Raw genomic sequence first — 21,392 nt, forward strand, 5'->3', positions numbered from 1 at the left:
CAGTCATCAACTAATTCACCCGTTTTACCCTGAGGTTAAAAAAGGGGAAAAAAATAACCAAACAAGAAACTTCCATTTTACCATAGGAAATTAAAATCCCAGAAATTTAAATAGCTGTGGAGAATATCACTGTTCTAGCCAAAATTAGATTTGAGGAGTTTCTGGTATCAGATGCAATACTGAAAGTATAGGTTTTCAATTAAAAAGCTACATCTGGATGCATAATAATATATCACAAAGGTGCACTTGTACCCCTGGAGAAACAAAGAAGCTGGAAGAAGCTATTAATTAATTCTTTTTACAAGCCAGCAGTCTTCTTACAAAACCAGCAACACATTAAATCAAATAGAGTGGGATGTGAAACACAGAACTGTAAAAGTTATAAAAATAGACATTGAAACAGAATGATTCAATGGAAAACACTGAACCATTATATTTTCAGAATATCACATTTCCTTGATAGAAGTTTCTTTTTCCCCAAGTCTTGCATTTACTCAACAGGCATAAAATGGACTTCTCAAGCTTGTAATTGAAAGTAGTATTAATATTTGCTTTTCACCTCCTATTTCAACTTCATTTAGCATTCAAACACACAAAAGGGTAGAAATATTTAGGCCACTGTGTAAACTATAGTGTTCTTCAAAGAACTAATGATCTTGAAATTACGCAGCCTCAAGGCTGAAACGCTCAGATCAGATTCACACAGATCAGTAAGATCTTTGCTCTAAACAGATGTAACTCTGGAAGTTTTTATATCTCTATAATTCTGAACATGACAAATGCACAGTGAATCCACTCTTTGTAAGATATTAAGTACCAAAAAGTTATCTTTAGCTGTGCTGGTTTTCATTCATTTGCTTAAGAAATAAACTCGAGCTTTTGAATTGGTGTTACTCAGAAAAAATTGTACTTTGATATTCATATACACAAAACCACAAATCAAATAGTAATCATATTTCAAGTTAAAGGTCAAAATATGCATTGCTTTCTAAGAGTAAAAATATGCCCAATTTGGCTATCATGTTACACTGTTCATTTAATGAGGTTTAATTTCAGAAACAGAACGTGTTTCTTCAATTGCAATTTTTCCAGCTTTTTAAAACTCCCAATCAATACAGACCATCAACAATTCCTGTGTTAACCACTAAGAAAAAATAAGCAAATTAACTGAGTATTTGCCCTTGATTTATTCTTTGGTCTCCATTTACTACACTAAGTTGAGTGAATGGAATGTGAATCTAGACTGAAGGAGTGTGACTAAACACCTATGTTGTGTGACAAAAACACAGTGTATGCTCAGTGCGCTGTAATGGGAATTAACTGAAAAAGTCATACCTGTGGGCACAAAGCCTCTATGTGATTAGCTGCCATTTGGACAATTTTCATTCCATCTTCATTTGTTGACAATGAACAAGCCAGATTAGCAACCTTAAATAAACAAACAGACAAGTTTTGTAAGCAAGTATTCATCCCCAGACTCTGAAACTTGCCAAAAAGCATCTCTGCTGGAAAGCCTTCACTATCTGTGGAAATCCATTTGTCAAACAACATATTTGTAACTGTGAAAGAGATGAATACCAAATACAAACTTAAGAACTAGGAGGGGGGGGGTGTGCCATGATGACACAAATAAAATAAAGCAATCCAGTGAGGTAGAGATTAATCCTGAGTAATCATAGTGCAGAAGATACTTCACTCGTAGGAGTTGAGAGCAACTGAACTGGGAAATAGCATTTGATATTCAGCATTACAGCACTCAACACGGCTTTTGATAGAACTCAGATACCCTATATAAATTAACTGTTAGTCTGCTCTCCTGCAAGGATAAATGATAAAAGGTACTTGCATATTCTTTTTTTCTAATTTTGTGGTATACTGAACTATACAAGATTATTACATGTTCCTAGCTTCTGGCACTAGCTTTATTCATGAAGCCTTAAAAAGTCTTCTGAGGAAAGTGACTGTTCATACAAAAAAAAAAAAAAAAAAAAAAAGTGTCATGGAAAAACTAGGAAGGTCAACAACAAATAATGGCTCTCTACTTTTTTTAAGAAAAAAACTACACTGATGTATGTATGTCTTCTAGTCACTGCAGCATCTTTATAAGCATTTATGATTATGTGCATTTTTATGAGCTTAATAAAACCACATAGACTTCAATATTTGTTTAGAGTGAAAAAACACACTCCTGTGGACTGGCAAAAACATATTCCAGTGAGCAACTAAATAATATCACAATGTTGCTTTTTTCCAACCCATTTTCTACCATAAAACTAAAGTTCTTTCCAGATCAAGGCAAATAATAATACTGAGCTATTTATAAGCTGCTGACAGAATTTATATGTCATTTTTGCATTGTTTATAAAATGCTTTAGGATACTTCAGATCAAAAGTTACACTACTACTTTCAGTTTTATTAGTTTTTACTTTTGTGAGAATAAAGTTAGGAACTGAACTCAAAAATATATTTATGTCGCTTTCCCTGTCTCAGATTTTCACCTTCCAGTCTTCAAAAAGATTCCTGAATCTGCTAATTTAACTACTGTGGGGCACTACATATCTGCAAGCCTTTTCACTCATATTTTGGTTCCTTCTGCACATCTCTTAATTTTGCCTGTCTCTCTCTCTCTTCCATTTTCTGCAGAACTGAATTACCTAGTACCATAATCACTACTTATTCAGCAAAATTAGCTCTACCTTGTACACAGGAAGGCTTATCACTGCCCCTGTTCAACTGTAACCAACTACCTCGTTAACATGAAGAAACTCCTCAGAGTATTATGTAACTTCAAATATTTCCTGTAATGCTATTTGTCAAGCATGCTAATGATTCTATTTCCATAAATAATTAATGAAGTGTATTTGAATACCAATGGATTAGATTGTTCTTTTTTTAACCAACATAAACCTAGAACAACCCACTGCAACTGGTTTATTTTCAGTTCCATGTGCTCAGACAACTGTTATCTCATACATTTAAGTTCACTTGGGAGACTGTTTTGATAAACTGGGCCTCAACCAGCATAAAAATGGAAAATAAACTGAACAAACACCATACTCTGAGGCAAAGATCATATGTATGTAATGTAAGGGAAAATTCTGCACAGTAACATGTCAGAAATAATTTCCTGTTCAATAAAGTTGTCAGGCTTGATGCACAGGCCCATTAAGCCTTCTCTCCTTGCTTTGGGTCACAGTAAGGACAGCTGAAGAACTAAGTTAAGAATTCACACTCTGGACCTCAGTGTGCAGAGCTCTGGTTAAAACCAAGAAAAGATACTGTATTTGGACTACATTTGTGCTCTAATCCAAGTTAGCTGAAGAGTCCACTAAACAGAAACTGCCTATAGGTGTGACCTGTGTCTCACTGACAGTTTCTCAAAAAATGTACCATCCACACCAGTACCACACTTAATCTACTGGAATAACCACAAAGTGGCCCTTGATTTCTGAAGAAAGGTCCTTCCATGGGCCCAAACGTAACAGCAGGTGAAAGACCCAAATGCAAACTATGACACCTCCCCTTAGCACCGTTTGTTAAAATCAGAGGGCTTTCCAGCAGTACTACACAAGTACAGAAATAAAAAGAAGCCTACCCGAAAAGGAAAATAGGATAAGCAAAGAGCTGCCTAAAACTCAACCATTTTACTGCCTTGTCTCTACCTCTTTGTTCATACAGGCAGAAAAATATGTCAGTATAAAAAAAACCTTATTTTAGCAGTAGGCAGAAACGTTCTATGCTATATTAAACCAGAAGAAAGCATACTTTTCAAAAGGAGAAAGTGACTGTCCAATTCTATAATCATGTAACCAACAACCAACCTTCTGATTTTCCCTATCTCAGCCTGACAACAAACACTACAAATCAGACAGAAGTTAAACATGAAGCAAGAGAAAGAGGCCATCAGTCATGAACAGGATCAGCCAATTCCTTAAAATATCTAAGAGGAGTGATCAAAACTCACTTTCAGAACATATACAGCCCTTGAGGGAACTGGGCACCACACACACAGAAGTGCTTTTGAACAGAGATCAGTGAGCTGGGCTCAACTGTCTGACATCAACCTGTCTGACAGTAGCAGGATGCGACAAACATCTATCACCAGTGAAAGCCAGTAAGGATCAGGGTGGATCAACCAGTTCTCAAACAAATACATCTCAAATTCAAAATATCCCGCATATTTTCCAGTTTTTAAACATACTACCATCTTATGAGAGGGAGTATTTTGCCTTTTCCCCCATCAATTAATCTTTTTGCACCTTATTACATGTTTCAGTGTAAAATTTCCAAATATCTTTTTCCTTCTGCATTCACTTTTTTTTTTCCTTTCCTCCCTGCATGAAACCTTCTATCTCCCACACCTACACAAATACAAAACATATAACAAACTCTTGTTGGAATATTCGAGGTTTTAGGCCCTTTTCCCCTATAAAACAAAGGTAAGATCCAAACACAGGCACGATCACATCTTCAGTTATTTTCTTAGTACTCATTATTCAAAGAGTCTATGAAACAATACATATTACCCTTCTTTTAAGGATTTTTCCATTAGACTAAATAATGTACAGCTTTGTCATACATATATACCCAAGTGTACTCAGGTGACTTTGTTTCCCCTAGCCACAAAATCTTAAAGACTCTTCCTGTTGTCAGAACCAAAATCTTCACCTCTTTGCCTCTGACTAGTTAATGGAGATGGAAATCGACCCCACAAGATGCAGCATATTGCTTCCAAGATGCGTACACCTTCTATTATTTAAATCAGCACGAGCTAAGAAGACTCAGTATGCTAACAAAATGAAAACACACATCTCTCACTTAGCACTTAATAAATATTAGTGGAACAGGAGAGGAAAGAGATTTCTTTCCAGCAGTGTAATTACTTAGTTACAATACCAGAAATTCTTTCATTTCTGTGTTTTCAATTCCTTGAACAAGTAGGACACCCAACAAATAAAACATTAAATGATTTTTTTTGAATGAGAAACAAAAACACAGTTCATGTAACAGTTCTCAAAATAGTTCAAAATAGAAACAGTCCCCTACAAAAGATACATATTTATCCTTTTATAAAAACAGCTACAGTTTAAGCGCCTTGTTCTGATGCAACAACTGAATTGGTTATACACGCTACAGATTTAATTTTTATAAATAAAAGATCAATCACACTGACTGTAAATTAATTTGACAATACACCAAAAACAGAATTCACCTCTAGACAGTTACAGAGAACAACCACTCAGAAATGTAATAAGTACTGTATCACAAATACTTACCAAAAAATCATCACAGGGGAAGACCCCAACAAATCCACAGATAACAAAAGAAAATGAAAGATTAGTGCAACAAAACATACCTTCAAAATTTAATCCATCTTGGCATCAGCCCTTGAATGAACTTTTGCCTCCGCAGAAGGTATGGCAATTCATTTTATATTTAAGTTTATTACAACCATCTGCTTTGGCAATATAGAAAGTATACAGCAGTACAGGTTTCTGCAATAAGTATTTTTTGCACTAAGCAGCAGCTAATCTACATTCCAGTTTGTTCTCAGCTATCATTATTATTAACTACTGCTACAGAATTATAGATGTGTGTGGTGCTTGAGCACTTATAAGCAAATCTAAGATGAGAATAACAGGGGAGTCAACAGTAACACCTCGAGGGTTAGCTATGGCTGAATAAAGTCTGATGTGTAGAATGCTAATGAATATTACTTAGAAGCATAAACGAACTCTTCAGCAACAAAATAACATTTTTTTTCTCCATAGTTGAAATGCAACAAGAGAGGAAGACACAAGCATATACCTACTCAATAACACAAATTCAATTCACTGTATCACCAAAGTAGCTCACATCAGCCATACAAACTTTGATATTAATTTTCACACATCCACCATTAATATCACCTACCTCATTTTCTGCAGGACACAATACTGTGTTTCAAATTGCATGTGACACATTCAAAAACAGTTAAACTGTTCATCCTCTAGAGAATTCAGCATGTCCAATTTATCTTTAAAAAAGGAATCTCTTCTTGATACAACAAACAAAATGTCAGGATAATGGGTTGCTCTTCACAGGGCCAACAGCAAAAGGACTACCTTAGATTCTTAATCTAAAATTAGTGCAGAAACATTGTATTTCCCCGCAAACTACTGAAGAGCAGTTCAATGATATAACCAAATAACTAAAGGAGTATGAAGAAACACAAATGCATAGGACAAGATTGTAATTTCACTTTACCTGTGAAAATCCCAAATACTATCACTGAGTTTGGCTAAGGCTTGCACCAAAAGGTGTCACTGGCCTTTCAGAAAAAGTTTTCCTCCCTAATTTAATTTAACCAAATCAGTACTGCAAAATAAATACACAAAACTATTCAACCATTTATACCAGCATACATGGCTAGTAAGCTGGGACGACACAGTATCAACGAAGGCAGTATTTTCTAAATTATTATTAATGGTACAAATTAGTTAGTGCTGTAATGAAAATCCAAATTAAAACATAGATAGAATGAATATATAATAAAAATGGGAAATAGTACACCTTTTCATACTGCATGATAAGAAGGATTAACCTGAAACTTTAGGCACTCTTATTGTCAATGCTGAGAAGCCTTCTCCTCAAATGGGAAAAAATGCTTTATCATAGAAGTAATTTTCCCAATATCCATCTTGGAGTTCCTCCCACCCTTCAGGGCAAAAAAAACCCAACAAAAAAAAACAAACGGTCATCCAACTTTTCAAGATTCAGCTTGTGGCAATAGCGGAATTCTAGCACTCTGAAAGCCTTCTCAGAGCAAGTACAAGTTCTATATCTCTATTTAAAAGGATGAAATTTACTAAAGAAAACAGGTTAGAGCCTAAAGCACAAGCACCTTATGTGACGCAAAAACACCAGCTCTTCCCACCTCACACAAACACATCAGATGTGTTTAAATAATTCTTCTCAAACATCGGTTTTCAGAAAGAAAAACAAGTCCCATTTCAGAACTTCTCACAAGTTAAGTCTCTCTTTCAGTACTCCTGGAATCGTTCTCCAACTCAGTTGTCTCCCTCTCTCTTTCAGTATTCTTGGAATCTTTCTCCAACGCAATTGTCTCCCTCCAACCTTTGGGACAGGATAGCACCAATCCAGTGCTAAATGGTGTGCAACCCTCACAGCACATTTGCACATACAAAAAAAAAAAAAAAAAATCTGATTTTCAGAAAATTGTTGGGCTTACAATTTACTGGATGACTCATTTTTTTCCCCCAGGCTCTCCAACAGTTGAGATGTTGACAACTGCTGTTTCCTAGATTTAAAATAAAGGAGAGTAACTCAAAAAAAACCTCTTAGAGAAGACTACCTTAATGATTACCAGAAAACAAGCCTTATTGAAGACTAGAAACAATCACAGAGCACAGATGTATAAATTTGTATCTACCATAAACAAAAAATGCATTCATTGCCCAGAGTTACACAGAATACAATATACCTTAATGTTTTCAGTGTTACTATAAAGACCTTTAGTCTATTCTTGTTCAGCTTCCACTGAACAGGACTTGAAAAAATAACATCCAAAGAAGGACTACTTTACCACTCCAGCTTTAAGCATTAAGGATAATGCATAACAATTAAGTACAAATACTGACCAATACACTAAACTGGCCTGCATATCCCTCACTTCCACTGACAAGCACAGCTGCTCGCACATGTGGTCCCATAACCTCATTATTGCTTATATGCAGTCCTTCATCTCAAACAAAGCCGAGCATTCTGACCTGAAGAACTGAAACTGAAAATCTGTCAGCCTAGGAAAAAAGGTACTTCTTTATAATATAGTTTACTGCCATTGTCTCATAGACTGATATTTTAGATTTTATGCCACAGAAAATTGGGTCTTAAAATGACAAGGCCATTGAGCTTACTGCCTGCAAGAGGAAACCACCACCTCTTAACATGGAGGACTCGGCAAGGAAGTAAACCCACAGATATTACTAGTCTTCAGCAGCTGGAATGGCCCTGTATGTGCTGGGCCGCGCACCGCCTGCCCGCACAGTGTTCTCCTCAGCACACAGCAGCTCGGCCGCCAGAAAAGCCTCGGCCAGTAACAGCAGGATTCTTCTCCAGAAGACAAAAATGCAAGTTTGGCAATCTATGCTAAAAGCTCGACACATAAACGTGCAACCAAACCCACCCACTCCCGCCAGCAGGACCCACCGCCACTGACCCGGGTGAGTGCCTGGGCTTCAGCTGCAGGCTGGCGCTGGGTGGGCAGCCCAGGCTGCGGCTCCGGGCAGAGTTGGCTGCTGCCCTACCAGAAAGTGAGGGCTCGTGGAGCCAAGCCCGGCAGTACCCGGGCTGGCCCAGATCAGCTCGGTTCTCGCCACAGTGACGCCGGGGCAAAAGGGCCCATGCCTGGAAAGGTTAAAAGAGCCCTTCCATGGAAAGAGGAGCCTCATGAAAAGCCACATTAAGCACTGTCATTTCTTCCTGCCAGCTCTGTTTTCTTCCCCCTGAATATTAACAAACCACACAGGAGAGAGGTGTGAGGGCTGGAATGTGCTAACTCTATTCAAAAAAAAATTTCCATATTTAAGTGAATCGAAATTTTGAATGGAAATTTAAAGCTGTAAACATGCTCAGGAGGCTTTTTATGAAATGCTCAAGCCAATGGTATTTGGCTATAAAGCCATTTTACTCGAAATACCTGCATATATGTATACTAGATAACAGAGTTGTCTGTAAAGCAAAACAAATGTTACATTGCTCCAGTGGTAAAAGTCTAATCTGTGCCACAGGTAGATAGTACATTCTTATGCATTACATTATGTCATTACTGCATTTCAGTATATTCTTAGCCATTCACTGTACAATTGAAATATATTGTAAAAATATAATTAAATCTCTCATTAATTTTTACCCTTCCTTTAGCCCTTAAATGAACATCTAAGTAATTTTTCTTGGGTTTATTAGTTTTTGTTCTCTTTGTGAGTGGGTGTCATGAGCTGTGTTCCTGCAGCTCCTGTGAAAGCCATCTATAGACAGCAACTTCCAAAGGCAGTGGAGCTAGAGGTAGTCTCCTAGGTACTGTGATTTATATGGAATAAATGGTGTACTAACACAAAATGTTTCTGTGTCATTGGAAGTCTTTATTTCATGTTAATTGAGTTTAAAGATTCATAAAACATAAGAAATCCTTGAGTCATTTTTGCAATGTTATTTCTGGTCTAGGAAGTGGTAAAAATTATCACAAAGGAAAACACTAAAACTGCGTATAAATGCTGCAACCAAAACTTACATTCAAAATCATAGAGATTTCCAGACTGCAGATTGCAATGCAGTCTGAGGCATCATGTGGGCTCACCCTTAAGCATGTGGATAGAATTCAAAGTGTAGGATTGTGATCCTACTGAATTCACTGACAAAACTCCTATGGAGACTGTATCTTGTTTACAGTATACTGGCCTTGAAAAAAAAGCAACTGAATTCTCTTCACTGTAAAGCAATGCACAGATGTGAAACAATCCTAACACACAGCAGACATCTGTCCAACAACAACAAAATAAGATATGCGAGGGTTACTAATATGCTTCAAAGGAAAAATTTCTCTGTACAAGAAAGTTTAGAATTATAACCTATCAATGATTCCTAATAAAGAGCTAGCAGGGTATATGCTAAGCTAAAACTCAAAATGGTGAACTTCCCATGACAAAAGTACATGAGAGATGGCTACTTCTGTCCATCTGTCACTTTAGTGGACCAGCTGAGTAAAAAAGAGCTAATAGGGTTGTGACTGAGGACAGTTCGTTAAAAGAAAACATGTCTAAATACTTTAATTCTGTCCTACTTGAGTCTAGCAAGGAGGCTTCTGGTGTCTAGCAAGAGCGGCCTGTGTTTTTAAGAACAAGAAAGTTTTAGAAATTTATCATGAACTCCATATTTTGAATACTAGGCTCACAGTTCTTAAAAAGCAGTTTAATATAATGATGTTAAAATGAGCAATGCGATCTCCTTGGAAGTAACTATTGACATTATTGCATATTGCCTGAGTTTGTTGTTCAGTTTCTTTTAAAGAGCTTCTGCAGAAGATTAATTACACCAAAGGGAAACAACAGTATATGCCTTTTGTCTCAGCTAAGCTGTCAAAACCAAACCCACCCAGCTTTCCTGTTAAAGATCGCTTTCTGGGCCTTCTGGCTTTCTGGGCTGAATACTCAGATTGCAGACTCATATTTAATTTTTCAGCTACCAATATCCCCAAGTCCTTCTCTTCAGGGCTGCTTTCAATCAATTAATCCTCCAGTCTGTACTGGTACTGGTGATTGCCCCAACCCAGGTGCAGGACCTTGCCCTTGGCCTTGCTGAACTTCATGGGGTTCACACGGGCCCACTCCTCAAGCCTGTCAAGGTCCTCCCTGATGGCGTCCACTCCCCAAGAATATCAACTGCACCAGCTTAATGTCATCCACAGACTTGCTGAGGGTGATTCAATCCCACTGTCTATGTCATTAATACCGATATTGAACAGTACCCATCCCACTATGGACTCCTGAGAGACACCACTTGTTACTGATCTACATTTGGAAGATAAGGCTTTGACTACAACTCTTCAGATGCAGCCATACAGCCAATTCCTTATGCATCAAATTGTCCATGCATCAAACACTTCCCTCTCCAATTTAGCAACAAGGATGTTGTATGGGACTGTGTCAAACGCCTTACAGAAGTCAAGACAGACAACATCGCTTCCTCTTCCCTTATTCACCAACTCAGTCATTCCACATAGAAGGAATGACTGAGATTAGTCAGGCACTGTTTGCCCTTTGTGAAAGCGTGTTGGCAGTCTTTAATCACCTCCCTATCATCCATATGTCTCTTGAGTTCTTTTAGTCAGTGGAATAACAACTTACAATAAAACCTCAATGTTTTAGGCTAGAAATCTGGTTTCCAAAAGAGGTGAAATTAATGCAAACCTATTCTCTGTGCATACATACATACACACACATATATGTATTATACACATAGATATGTTTCTCTCTTCTCAAGAACTTGAGATCCCATTGGCCAATTTGAACCAATAGGGGCCAGATTGTTTGAGAGAAGGATAACAGCCTCTAATAGATGCACTTTTGATGATTTACATAGAGGGTCACGTAGAACAAAGTATATTCATCACCTCCACTGACAGGAATAAACCTCCTCTTTCACCAGGTATCATAGAATCATAGAATGGTTTGGGTTAATAGGGACCTTAAAGACCATCAAGTTCCAAACCCCCTGCCATGGGCAGGGACACCCTCTACTAGACCAGGTTGCTCAAAGCCTCATCCAGCCTGGCCTTGAACACCTGCAGGGATGGGGCATCCACAACTTCCCTGGGCAACCTGTTCCGGTGCCTCACCACCCTCACAGTAAATAATTTCTTCCTAATATCTAGCCCAAATCTACCCTCTTTCAGCTTAAAACCATTACCCCTCATCCTGTCACTACACATCATGTTCCTACCACAGCATCTGTGTTCCAAGGGGAAAAAAAAAATCAAACCAACAAACCCTAAAAATTACACACACTCACAGAGATATTTGTTATTTAAGAAGCACAAGGTTTAGTAAAACTGATGTTAACATTTTGATGATGTGTGCCTTTTTTAGCACCTTCAGAATTATGCTGTTATAGGTGACTGGCTCATTACAGATTAGTACTGTCAAAACTATGAGACTTTTGGGGATGTAAGACTGAAGCACAGTTACCACAATTTCTAAGATTCTGAGGAACTTCTAAATCTGGTTTCTACAGTAACACAAGAAAAAAGTCACTGCCACTGCGCTTGCGTCAACTGTCTTTACACTATCAGCAAAAATGTTAACCAGGTGTATTAAGATGTGGAGTCCATGGTGAAGCAAGACAATTTCCCTGTCAGAGATAGTACATCCTGCCTCACCATACTAGGTGGCTGACACTTCTAGCTGTTGAAATATGCCTCTCAGACATAGAAAGTCTGATAAATCTTTGACTTATTTATCTTTTGTTCCATTGCTTCACACTTACGCAGTAAAAGCTGTGATTAAAAGGATTAATGAAAATGTCACCATTTATCACCTGAAGCTCAATCAGTAATAGAAAAGTTGGGCCTTATTTGATTAATTACATAAAGGTGCAAATATTCTCACATTGTGAATTCAGGACTTGCTGCAAGGTGCTGGAACTCTGTTAAACCCAAAATAGCAAGGTTCAAAGTCTTAAAATTCACACACACTTAGAAGTACATACTTGACTTAAAGCTAATTTTGGTGAATTAAATTTTCTTAATTCACTATTTTTGACCACATTACCTCTCTATTAAGCATCCATCTACCAGCTCCAATACATCAAGAAGCCTGTTGTCAGGCTCTTCTTCTCTTAAAATGTAAAGCATTTTTGTATTTGAAGCATTTGTGCATTTTTCCTGTGCTGCCTTTAATTTTAGAAACAATTCCACACACACCCCACAAATGCTATCACCATCTTTAGGCTTCCCTTTTGCATGCTATCTGCAAACAACCAACCAACCAGAGCAACCCCTGACAACAGAGAGTTTGTGGGCTGTAACCAGTACGGCTGCCTATACTGTTTATCGACACCTGTCCCATCATGTCAATAAGCAGGTTAGTTTGCTGAAGGACTCTTGGAGCGTTCAGCACAGAAATTAATTCTAGCTGATATGGGAAAGCAGGGGTTTAGACCTAACTCTTGGGCTTACTGGCATTAAATTTGTGTTCCAGACATTAAAAGTCAGATTTTTTTTAAAAGTTGCAAAAAAACTATCTGTAAGTAAAATAAGGAAGTGTATGTTTTTGGTTTGTAGTTAGATTGGTATTGCTTGTTAAAGACCTATCTAATCACAGTGTTGCTAAAATCAGCAAAGTCGGCAGTTGGATTGCTAAAATGGATCCACTAAGATGTTTGGATTTATCTGAAGTGCAGCAACAAAGAAACTACAAGCAAGAAATCTCTGCTGACCAGATCTCATGGATGTGCCGCTAACTAAATGCTGCCTGAACAGGCAGGCTGCACACTGGTCTCTCTTGAAAGTGAAAAAGTCAGGCAAAAAAGAGGAGAGTGCTAAAAATGGGAATTCTGAATCACACAAATGGAGGATGCATACAAATTAGCAAATTGATGGTGGTTTTCCTCTCAAAAACAAAGTACTGTGTTAACTAGCTAAATAAGAGTAAAAAAAAAATTAAAAATGTGTGTGATAAGAGTTAATTTGTCAAGGATAGACTGATTCTAGAAATTAGTATGGTAATGTAATGAGAATGCATTTCCCACTCATAAGTATTGATCATGCTTAAAAGTGCTCATCTTATTTATAAAAAATCTCCTCCTAGTCTGCTGACAGGTACATTTTATTCCCCAAACGCTGACCAATATTATGCATGCATATCTCTGTATGTCAACTGCCTTATGTTTCATACTTAGATATATGCTTTTGCAAGCAGAAAACCACACTTAAGTTCTGTGTCCACAGATCACATTGTACAACAGGATTCTGCATCCTACTGACATCTGCTGTGCATGGTTACGTACACGACTAATAGAAGTTCAACTGTAATGCAAAAGTAGGGATGATGATACACTCCTCAACTTGGGGTCTTTAATTGCTATTTTGACACATTTAATTATATGATGATATCACTGAAAGTGTATTATGGGCTATTGTCAGTATATATTAATTTTGATTACCAAATACTGACTATTATTTCCACTGTGCTGGGTTTTGCAAGCATTTTGGTTAATAAGTTTAACCCTGAAAACATTTCATTTGTACCATATGTCAGTACTTCCACAATGTTTGCCAAAATTTCATTGCAATTGTTGTAGTACTGAATGAAAAATAATTTTTATATCTATATATGTCTCAAACCTCAATTTCTTTATAGAAATTGCACCAATTAATGGTATTCTAAATAGAAGGTGTTAATGCAGATAAACCCTTACATGGACATTCTCAACTGAGTTTAATAGTGACTGATTTTGAGTTAGCTAAATTCACTTATCTCTCTTTTATTCCAGCCTCCGCCATTGATCCACATGACAGATTAATTCTCCCTTTCTGTTTCCTCCCACAGTTTGTCTGTCCCATCTGTTTTCCCAAATCTAGTGACCAAGATATTTCTTGGAGTCTCCAGAGTGCTACTGAAACACAAATGAAATGAATGCTACCTTTGAAGAACTTAATTGTTGTGAAGGACAAGCAATTCCATGAGTTTGGCTAACATTAGTTCGAACACATTTTCTGGGTCCAGCTCTTAGGTAAATAGGAAAGACTATAAGCCTTAAATAATAAACAAAAAATTATTTATACTTACAATTAAAATAAGAAAGATGCCAATCTCAGACTGCCGTTATTCCACACAAAATAGTTTGATCATGTTAGAGTGGCAAAAAGCTACGAACTCTCCAGTGAAGGTGGTTTAAATGAAATTCTTTTATCCTTATTGTTGTGCTCTGCTATCCAGAGACAATCTCTCCATGTAAAGGGACAGGAGTCCTGTATTTAGCAAGGAGTGCCTGGACCCAAATTATAAGCTATGAAGCAAAGTTCTCCCAACACATTCAGGACATCAGTCTCACCTTTTTAAAAGCTAGTTTTAGAAGTGGCTGAAGCAACAAGAGCCAGCAAGTTATTTTATTCAAAATCTTAACAAACTTTTTCAAAAAGTAATTTAAGATTCTGTCAGCATTTGTATAGTTTGTTCCTACGCAACTTGTATCTTGTTCAAATACAAAGTCACAAAACTATTTCTCTCTCTATATATTTATAACTCAAGATTTTTCCTCCTTTACATCTTTTAACTTCATTTAAAAAGAATGATTTCTTAAGGAGGATTCACCTTCATTAGATGTGCTGGATTTCCTGCACTGCAAAACTGTATATTAACAGGCAAACTTCTTTTTAAACAACACTCTATGTCCTGCATGCCTTTGCTGTTCTATATCAACACATCACAACACTGATGCGCTTAAATATATGTTCTGTCTGTTACTGTAACAGATTCAGCCTTAGAAATCCTGATTCCTAGAAGCCAGCATTGGAACACAATCAAAACTGAAAAAAACAAGGGCAAGAATTAGGCAATAGGCTAAACCCTCAAGTTTATGTATCAGAGCAGTAGATCTGAAGTCAGTGTTGTTAGATCAAACTATAGAGAATGAGACATATTCATGTACTGAGAGAACAGATAAAGAACACAAAGTTCACTTCATCATTGCCTCCACTTCTCCTATTAAATCTCTCAGCCTCTGCTTGATACAGCTGACCTTTAAACAGTGCAGTGAGAGATTTGCACCTGTGCCAAAAGAAAAGATAATCAGAGGATTCTTCCCTGCGCCCATCAAATTCATTTTTTAATCTCAAATTCACCCAGCCTATCACTCCCCCTCTCAAAAAGCATAACATCTTTGATAGATCAGCTCAGCCTGTCAGCTTTCCCAAATAAGAAACTTCTAGTTACAGAGGACCTGCTTTTATCCTTGTGCAGATGTGACATTCCAGTTTTCCTTTTTACCTGTCTTTTGTTCACTTTTACATACTTGTTCTCTCAATATCAGAATTTGTTTTGGCCTTTGGTAGAAATGAGCCCCAGGGCAGAACACTATATTCACTACAAACAGGCATGTCTTACAAGAGACATCAAGTCCCCTTTTCATTATTGTTTTGTCATAATAGTCATAATTTTAAATTGTGCTCATATTCAGACCAGAGATAATTTTGAAATTTTATGGAAGACAAGACAGTTTGAAAATGTTTCCATATAATCAAATATTTCAATTAGATTTGCAATTTACTTGTAACATTTTAAATTAAAAGGCATTTAAAAGCAAAACCTAAATGTGTGAAAACTCAAGGTGGTTAATGTTCATTTTTTGAAACAGGGTTACCAAAATTGTGGCATTATAATAAGGAATTCTGATAAATAACAATTTTCTACCAGAAACACATGTTTTGGGATTTTATTTTAGCCAAGGCTATCAGAAAAAGACTTAGAGTACAGACAGAATCTTAACCCAAATCTGGTTGCTTTTTTCATTCTACAATATATCGTAGTTTTTCAATGTCACAAAATCAATATTCAGACTTACGAATATTTGATGCAGTATATGAGCAATATAAGGCAGTGTAGCCTAGAATAACTTCCATCTGAAGAATGTTTAATGTGACCTTTATGGTACTCATGAAAATACTTCAGCTGCTGAGTGTCCATTTCATATGTGGGAAGTGTTCAACATAATAGCCAAAGTGGGCATTTTAATGTTTTTTTTCTTTTTACTGTGTAACTAGGACTATTTAACTTCCTCCATATATTTTAAGATACTACTCACATTTACAACTAAGAAATTCTGTTTTGTGCAATTATTGTACAGCTATAATAGTGCAAAGATGTTAACCAAGGTATCTCAAACACTTTGCCACTGTTTGAGCTTTTTGAATACTTGCACTGTCCACAAAGCACCAGCCAATATTCCTGGTAAGTGTGGCTAAAATCCCAACTGTATGCATTTCTTAACAGAAGCTAGAACCTCTACAGTAAGAACACAGAGTATTTACTAAACTCAGGAAAGAAAAAACATAAGAAAACAAGAAATAAAATATTACCTGTAGTTGCTACTACGTTTGAAAACTTCACTGCCCCAGATGTGGTGTGGTGTTCAGTCTTTCCATTCCACTGATGTTTTCTAGTTCACTGAATTTATATACATTCTTCTGAACTGTATTATAGTTATGTCTTAAAGAAATTTTTAAAGGAAAGACTGTAACTTCCATATGCTAGTTCAGAAGAGAGATATTTGTAAGAGATATTAATTCTCAAGTTGATGTACAGAGGTCACTAGCCTATGAGGACACTGTTTCTTAAATTGTAATATGTACAGTCAGTATAGTGAGCAATTTAGCCTAGCTCAATTAACATTTTATAATCAAAGAGGGGAAAAAAAGTATGTTCTTTCTCAAGACCTGTTGTTTCTATTTGAGAAGTTTTCATTTTCAGATTAAAATAGAAACCACAGAAAACATCTCTTGATACTTCAAAGTGCTACTTCTAATTCCCACAACAAATTCATTGTTAGAGAAACCTTTGTGAGAAAACGAACCTTGTTTTTATAACGTCCAACTCAGTCTATTGTATTTATATACAAAACAATATCATAACCTACTATTCGAACACCATTGATCTTTCAGAAACAAATGCAAAAAATGCACTGAAAAATACGATAAACCTGCTTAAAGACTGCTATATGGACCATAAGAAAATGCAACATAATGTATGCCTCAAAACAGACCAACACTTACTTCCCAAGGTACAATTCATCTCACCTCACTTCAGCTATCTAGAAATTAGACACCCAGACTAAACTAGTCATGTAGTCATGTAGTCAATGGAGAGACAGGCACTTAATATAAGCAAGATACACCTTTTTTTGGGTTAAGAGTAAACAGGGTAAATAAGGTTTTAAATTGAAAAAAGACCATCAAAATCTAATCTCAGAATATCTACCTGACTTTTTCAACTTTGAAAAAAGACAAAACAAGCAAAATGACAAGTGAAGTGATACTGGTGGGCATGGGGAGCAGGGAGGGGCGCAATATTTTTAGAACATGTTTTAATTTGAGTGGACAAGTAAATGCTTAAACTGTAAATAACATAAATATCAATGGTTTGTTTTTACTTAAAAATGGACTTATGTCTGAATCCTGTAACATCAAAATTATCTATCACTGTTGGACTTGCTGGCTGCAATACTAAATCAATTTTCATGTGACTGGAGATCTGACTACACAAATACACAGTTCTTTGTGGACCAGCTTCCGAAATTTATTTTGCAAATTTCTGTAATCAAATGAAATATCATGGAAGGAAAATGAAACACTGCTGGTTTTATCAATATGGCAACAATAGCATCATTTACAACTGATAGAGTTATAGAATAACAAAGTGTACATCAATATTTACAGAGGACATATTAGAGTAGGTAATAAAACTACGCTGATTCAAATTATGGCTCACTGATTTTTTTGAGAATGCAGTATCACCTCTTTATTACAGTATGTTGTCCTGTCTCAATTTTTCAATTGATATTACCAAAATCATTACTGGTGCAAGACTAACATCATCACCCCAGCACAACAATGTTGTTCTGAGCCTCATAGATGCGTGGAATATGTTCAGCTGGAACAGTGTGTTTAACAGGATAGAGCTGAGACACTTTTTAAAACAAAACACTTACTGAAGTTGAACTCATGACTGAATTAAGCAAAAGTTACATTTTTTTTAAAAAACCTGTTCCCTCAGTCTGGAGAGAATTCAGCGACAGCACATACAGCTGGTTTCACAGCACCTATCTTCAAGATCAAAAAGTTACCTTTATATGATGAAAAGGAAATACAAAGCTTTTTACACCATAAATATCTTTTAGAAGAGCAATGTTAAAATCAAGCAGAAATGGACAGACCTGTTTCCATACACAGAGGCAATGGAAGAATGCCCTCCCTGAGGTTGCCAAGAAAGAGCTAGACTACTAATTGTACTGTGTACACAGTACTGAGATCCAGGCATGTAGATCCTACAAGTTCTCCAAGAATAAGATGAGGAGGAAATTTAGGGCCTTGCGAGCACCTGGGGCAGCTGAGTAACCAGTAATTCTCAGCTGATACAGACAGATTAGCATTGTTATTATACTCAGGAACAAACCATCAGAAAACTGGGAGAAAGCTGTGAGCCAGAAATTTCCTTGTGGCCACAGTGTCTGCATTCACTTATTAATTTTTTTGCATGCATCTTTTACCACACTATTTGGAGTAGTAAATAAAAGAACTAATTATGAAGATTTGCAAAGGACATCAGGGTACTAGATCATAACACAGAAGATTAAATCAAGTCTAGAGAGATGCGAAGTGAGTCATTTTGGAGAAAAAAAAATCAAGTATTACATATATATGATGGACCTCAGCAGACTGGAACTAATAAGGAATAAGATTTTGAGACTATCATACAAACTTTCCGTGGAAGTTGCAGTTTAGTGTTCAGCAGTCAGAAGAAATACTGTCAGGAATTAAATAGATGTGGAAACAGAGAACGTCATGAAAGCAATCAAATATCTTGAATAGCATGCACAGTTCTGACATACCACCTCGTGAGATGGAAGATGCTGGAAAAGGTACAGAGAAGGCAGCAAGGTGATCCTTTTATGGCTTCCAAACAAGGAAAATTTAAAAAGACCAAATATACTCAACTTGGAAAACAGACAACTGAAGAAGGAAATGACAGAGGGGACAGGTGTTGTTTATACTTTAGAAGTTTCACCAAGAAAAAGTAAATTCTTTGATAAATAAATGGATAATAGAAGTAGCAAGGATTCAAAGCCAACTCATCTCCTTTCCATCTGTCCTGAACTTGCAGGATCAGGCTCCCTGATTTTGGAAACATTTTAGGTATATCTGATTTCTGTGGAATATCCATTATGCATAGGCCCATGTTCAGCTGGAAACCAAGCTCCATACATATTTGCCACTTGTGAGTTTCTGAAGTATGTGTGTACTTCTGCAGTACATTACATTCACTCTTACATTAGTGAGATCTATATTTGTCTATCTGTTATACTCCTTGACAAATTAAAGCAACAGTGCAGTGCTCTACTACTGTCAATTTAAAAATATATGTATTTTTTCAGCTTAACAGGTTTTAGGCAAATAAAACTAAAATATGCTTCCAATTTACAGCTCTAATGTATTTAAATGTTATAGCATTTATAGCAATTGAAGTGGTATTACACTTTCCACAAAACAGCTGCCATAATTCTTTTTCTTTGATGATGCTTTTGGAAATAACTGAATTTTTCTTAAAAAATCAGATAAATCTGTTTAGATGTACAAAGCTCCTTTGAGGCCACTTGCTTAGCTGTTAATAGTTTTTCATTTTTGTCGTGGTTTACATCTGATAGGCTAGCAGTTGAGGGATGCAGTACCACTATATCTAATTAAGTTGCTGGAGAGTTTAGCAGTACAGTTTATCAAAAACCCACTGACTATCATCAATCAGGCTCTCTCTTAGAGATACTGGTAAGTGCATTAAACCAGTATAAGCAACTTTTAAATAACATACTTAAGTTCTAGTATATGTCCAGAAGACAACTTTACATATATTTTACATTAATTTTCAATAGCAGCATATGATATAAGCACCAGTAAAGCAACAATTTGGAACAACTAATTCAGCAATGAGAGGTGGCACGGTGTACAGTCTCTCTGAAAGCCAGTTGCTTAAAACATTTTTAAAGGTATGTTTTCTTCACTGGAGGGAGCATATTAAGTCACAGCATAAATATACACACACTGTATATTTACACATACAGGAAGATCAATCTACCATGTAATAGAACCCCTCTTACACAAGTCATGAGACTCTTGCTTTTATCCCCTCACATGATTTCTTTATGATTTATTAATTTGATTGTAAAATAAATGTCTGATGTCCTCAGAATAACCTGGATAAATGAATCTCCATTACTATTTACATCCATGAACCATACACGTACTTTCCCTCTTAGGCTGTTCTGCTTAATAGCATTTAAATAATAATTTTAGGTAAAAACAGAGGGTTCTGAAGTAATCATTTGTTGAGGTGAATGAAGGTCATCTCTGTAAGTTTTTGTGGCATCACTGCCTAGTCTGGTTATCACTTCAAAGAAGGGACACTGTGAAATGGACTAGTAATGTCTATGCTGAAAAAGCACATCCGACAACTTTATTGTTTCTTCCTTTCTAGGTAGCAACTATTCTGGAATTGTGAAACTTTGCTGTAGTTTTTCCTACATCACCAAGTACAGCTATCTTCCAGGCAGTCTTATGTTCACAGGCAGATGCTATATGTCCTTGTAGATTTTTTAGGCAGTGTACCTGTGCAGTCATCAGCCCCTTTAACCACAAACCTACCCTGATGGCCAGCTCTTCCTTGCATTTGGGAAACAAATCCAAACCCATGAAAGGAAATGAATATTGTATTTTTAGGTTCACATCTTCTAAACTGAATAATGATTTGGGTATTTCATCTGAGCTGGACTCATTGCCAAATTCAGTAAAGTTATCTGATAGTTAGAGATCACCTGCCCTTTTGAAAAATCAAGCCACTTCAGGCTGGCTTAGCTTCAGTATTAAAAATCTGAAAAACTTTTAAAAATTTGGGGTTGTGTTTTAGCTTTCATTTGATTGTGCAGCATGGTCAAAATGAGACTTGTAAATTGAAGAATAATAACTAGTGTTATTCTGTAACTAGACAACCATGAAGAGAAACATAAATGCAACACTCTTCCTTTAGCTGTTTACCTATTTGTCTCTCATTATCTGTAGATCACCCAAGATTAA

General features: G+C 36.5%; 1 protein-coding gene across 1 annotated transcript in view; it reads right to left on the reverse strand.

Moving 5' to 3' along the window:
- The window catches only part of LOC104469327 (catenin alpha-3-like), a gene marked incomplete at both ends in the record, with an annotated part of 51,757 nt that overhangs the window by 24,272 nt on the left and 6,093 nt on the right, over window positions 1-21,392 (reverse strand). Inside the window, one exon of the mRNA XM_010083790.1 lies at window positions 1,336-1,428. Within this exon, the coding sequence (XP_010082092.1) occupies window positions 1,336-1,428 (93 nt within the window). The remainder of the gene's footprint in view (window positions 1-1,335; window positions 1,429-21,392) is intronic.

The sequence above is a fragment of the Pterocles gutturalis genome, unplaced genomic scaffold (assembly GCF_000699245.1).
Source record: "Pterocles gutturalis isolate BGI_N339 unplaced genomic scaffold, ASM69924v1 scaffold31621, whole genome shotgun sequence".
Classification (NCBI taxonomy): domain Eukaryota; kingdom Metazoa; phylum Chordata; class Aves; order Pterocliformes; family Pteroclidae; genus Pterocles; species Pterocles gutturalis.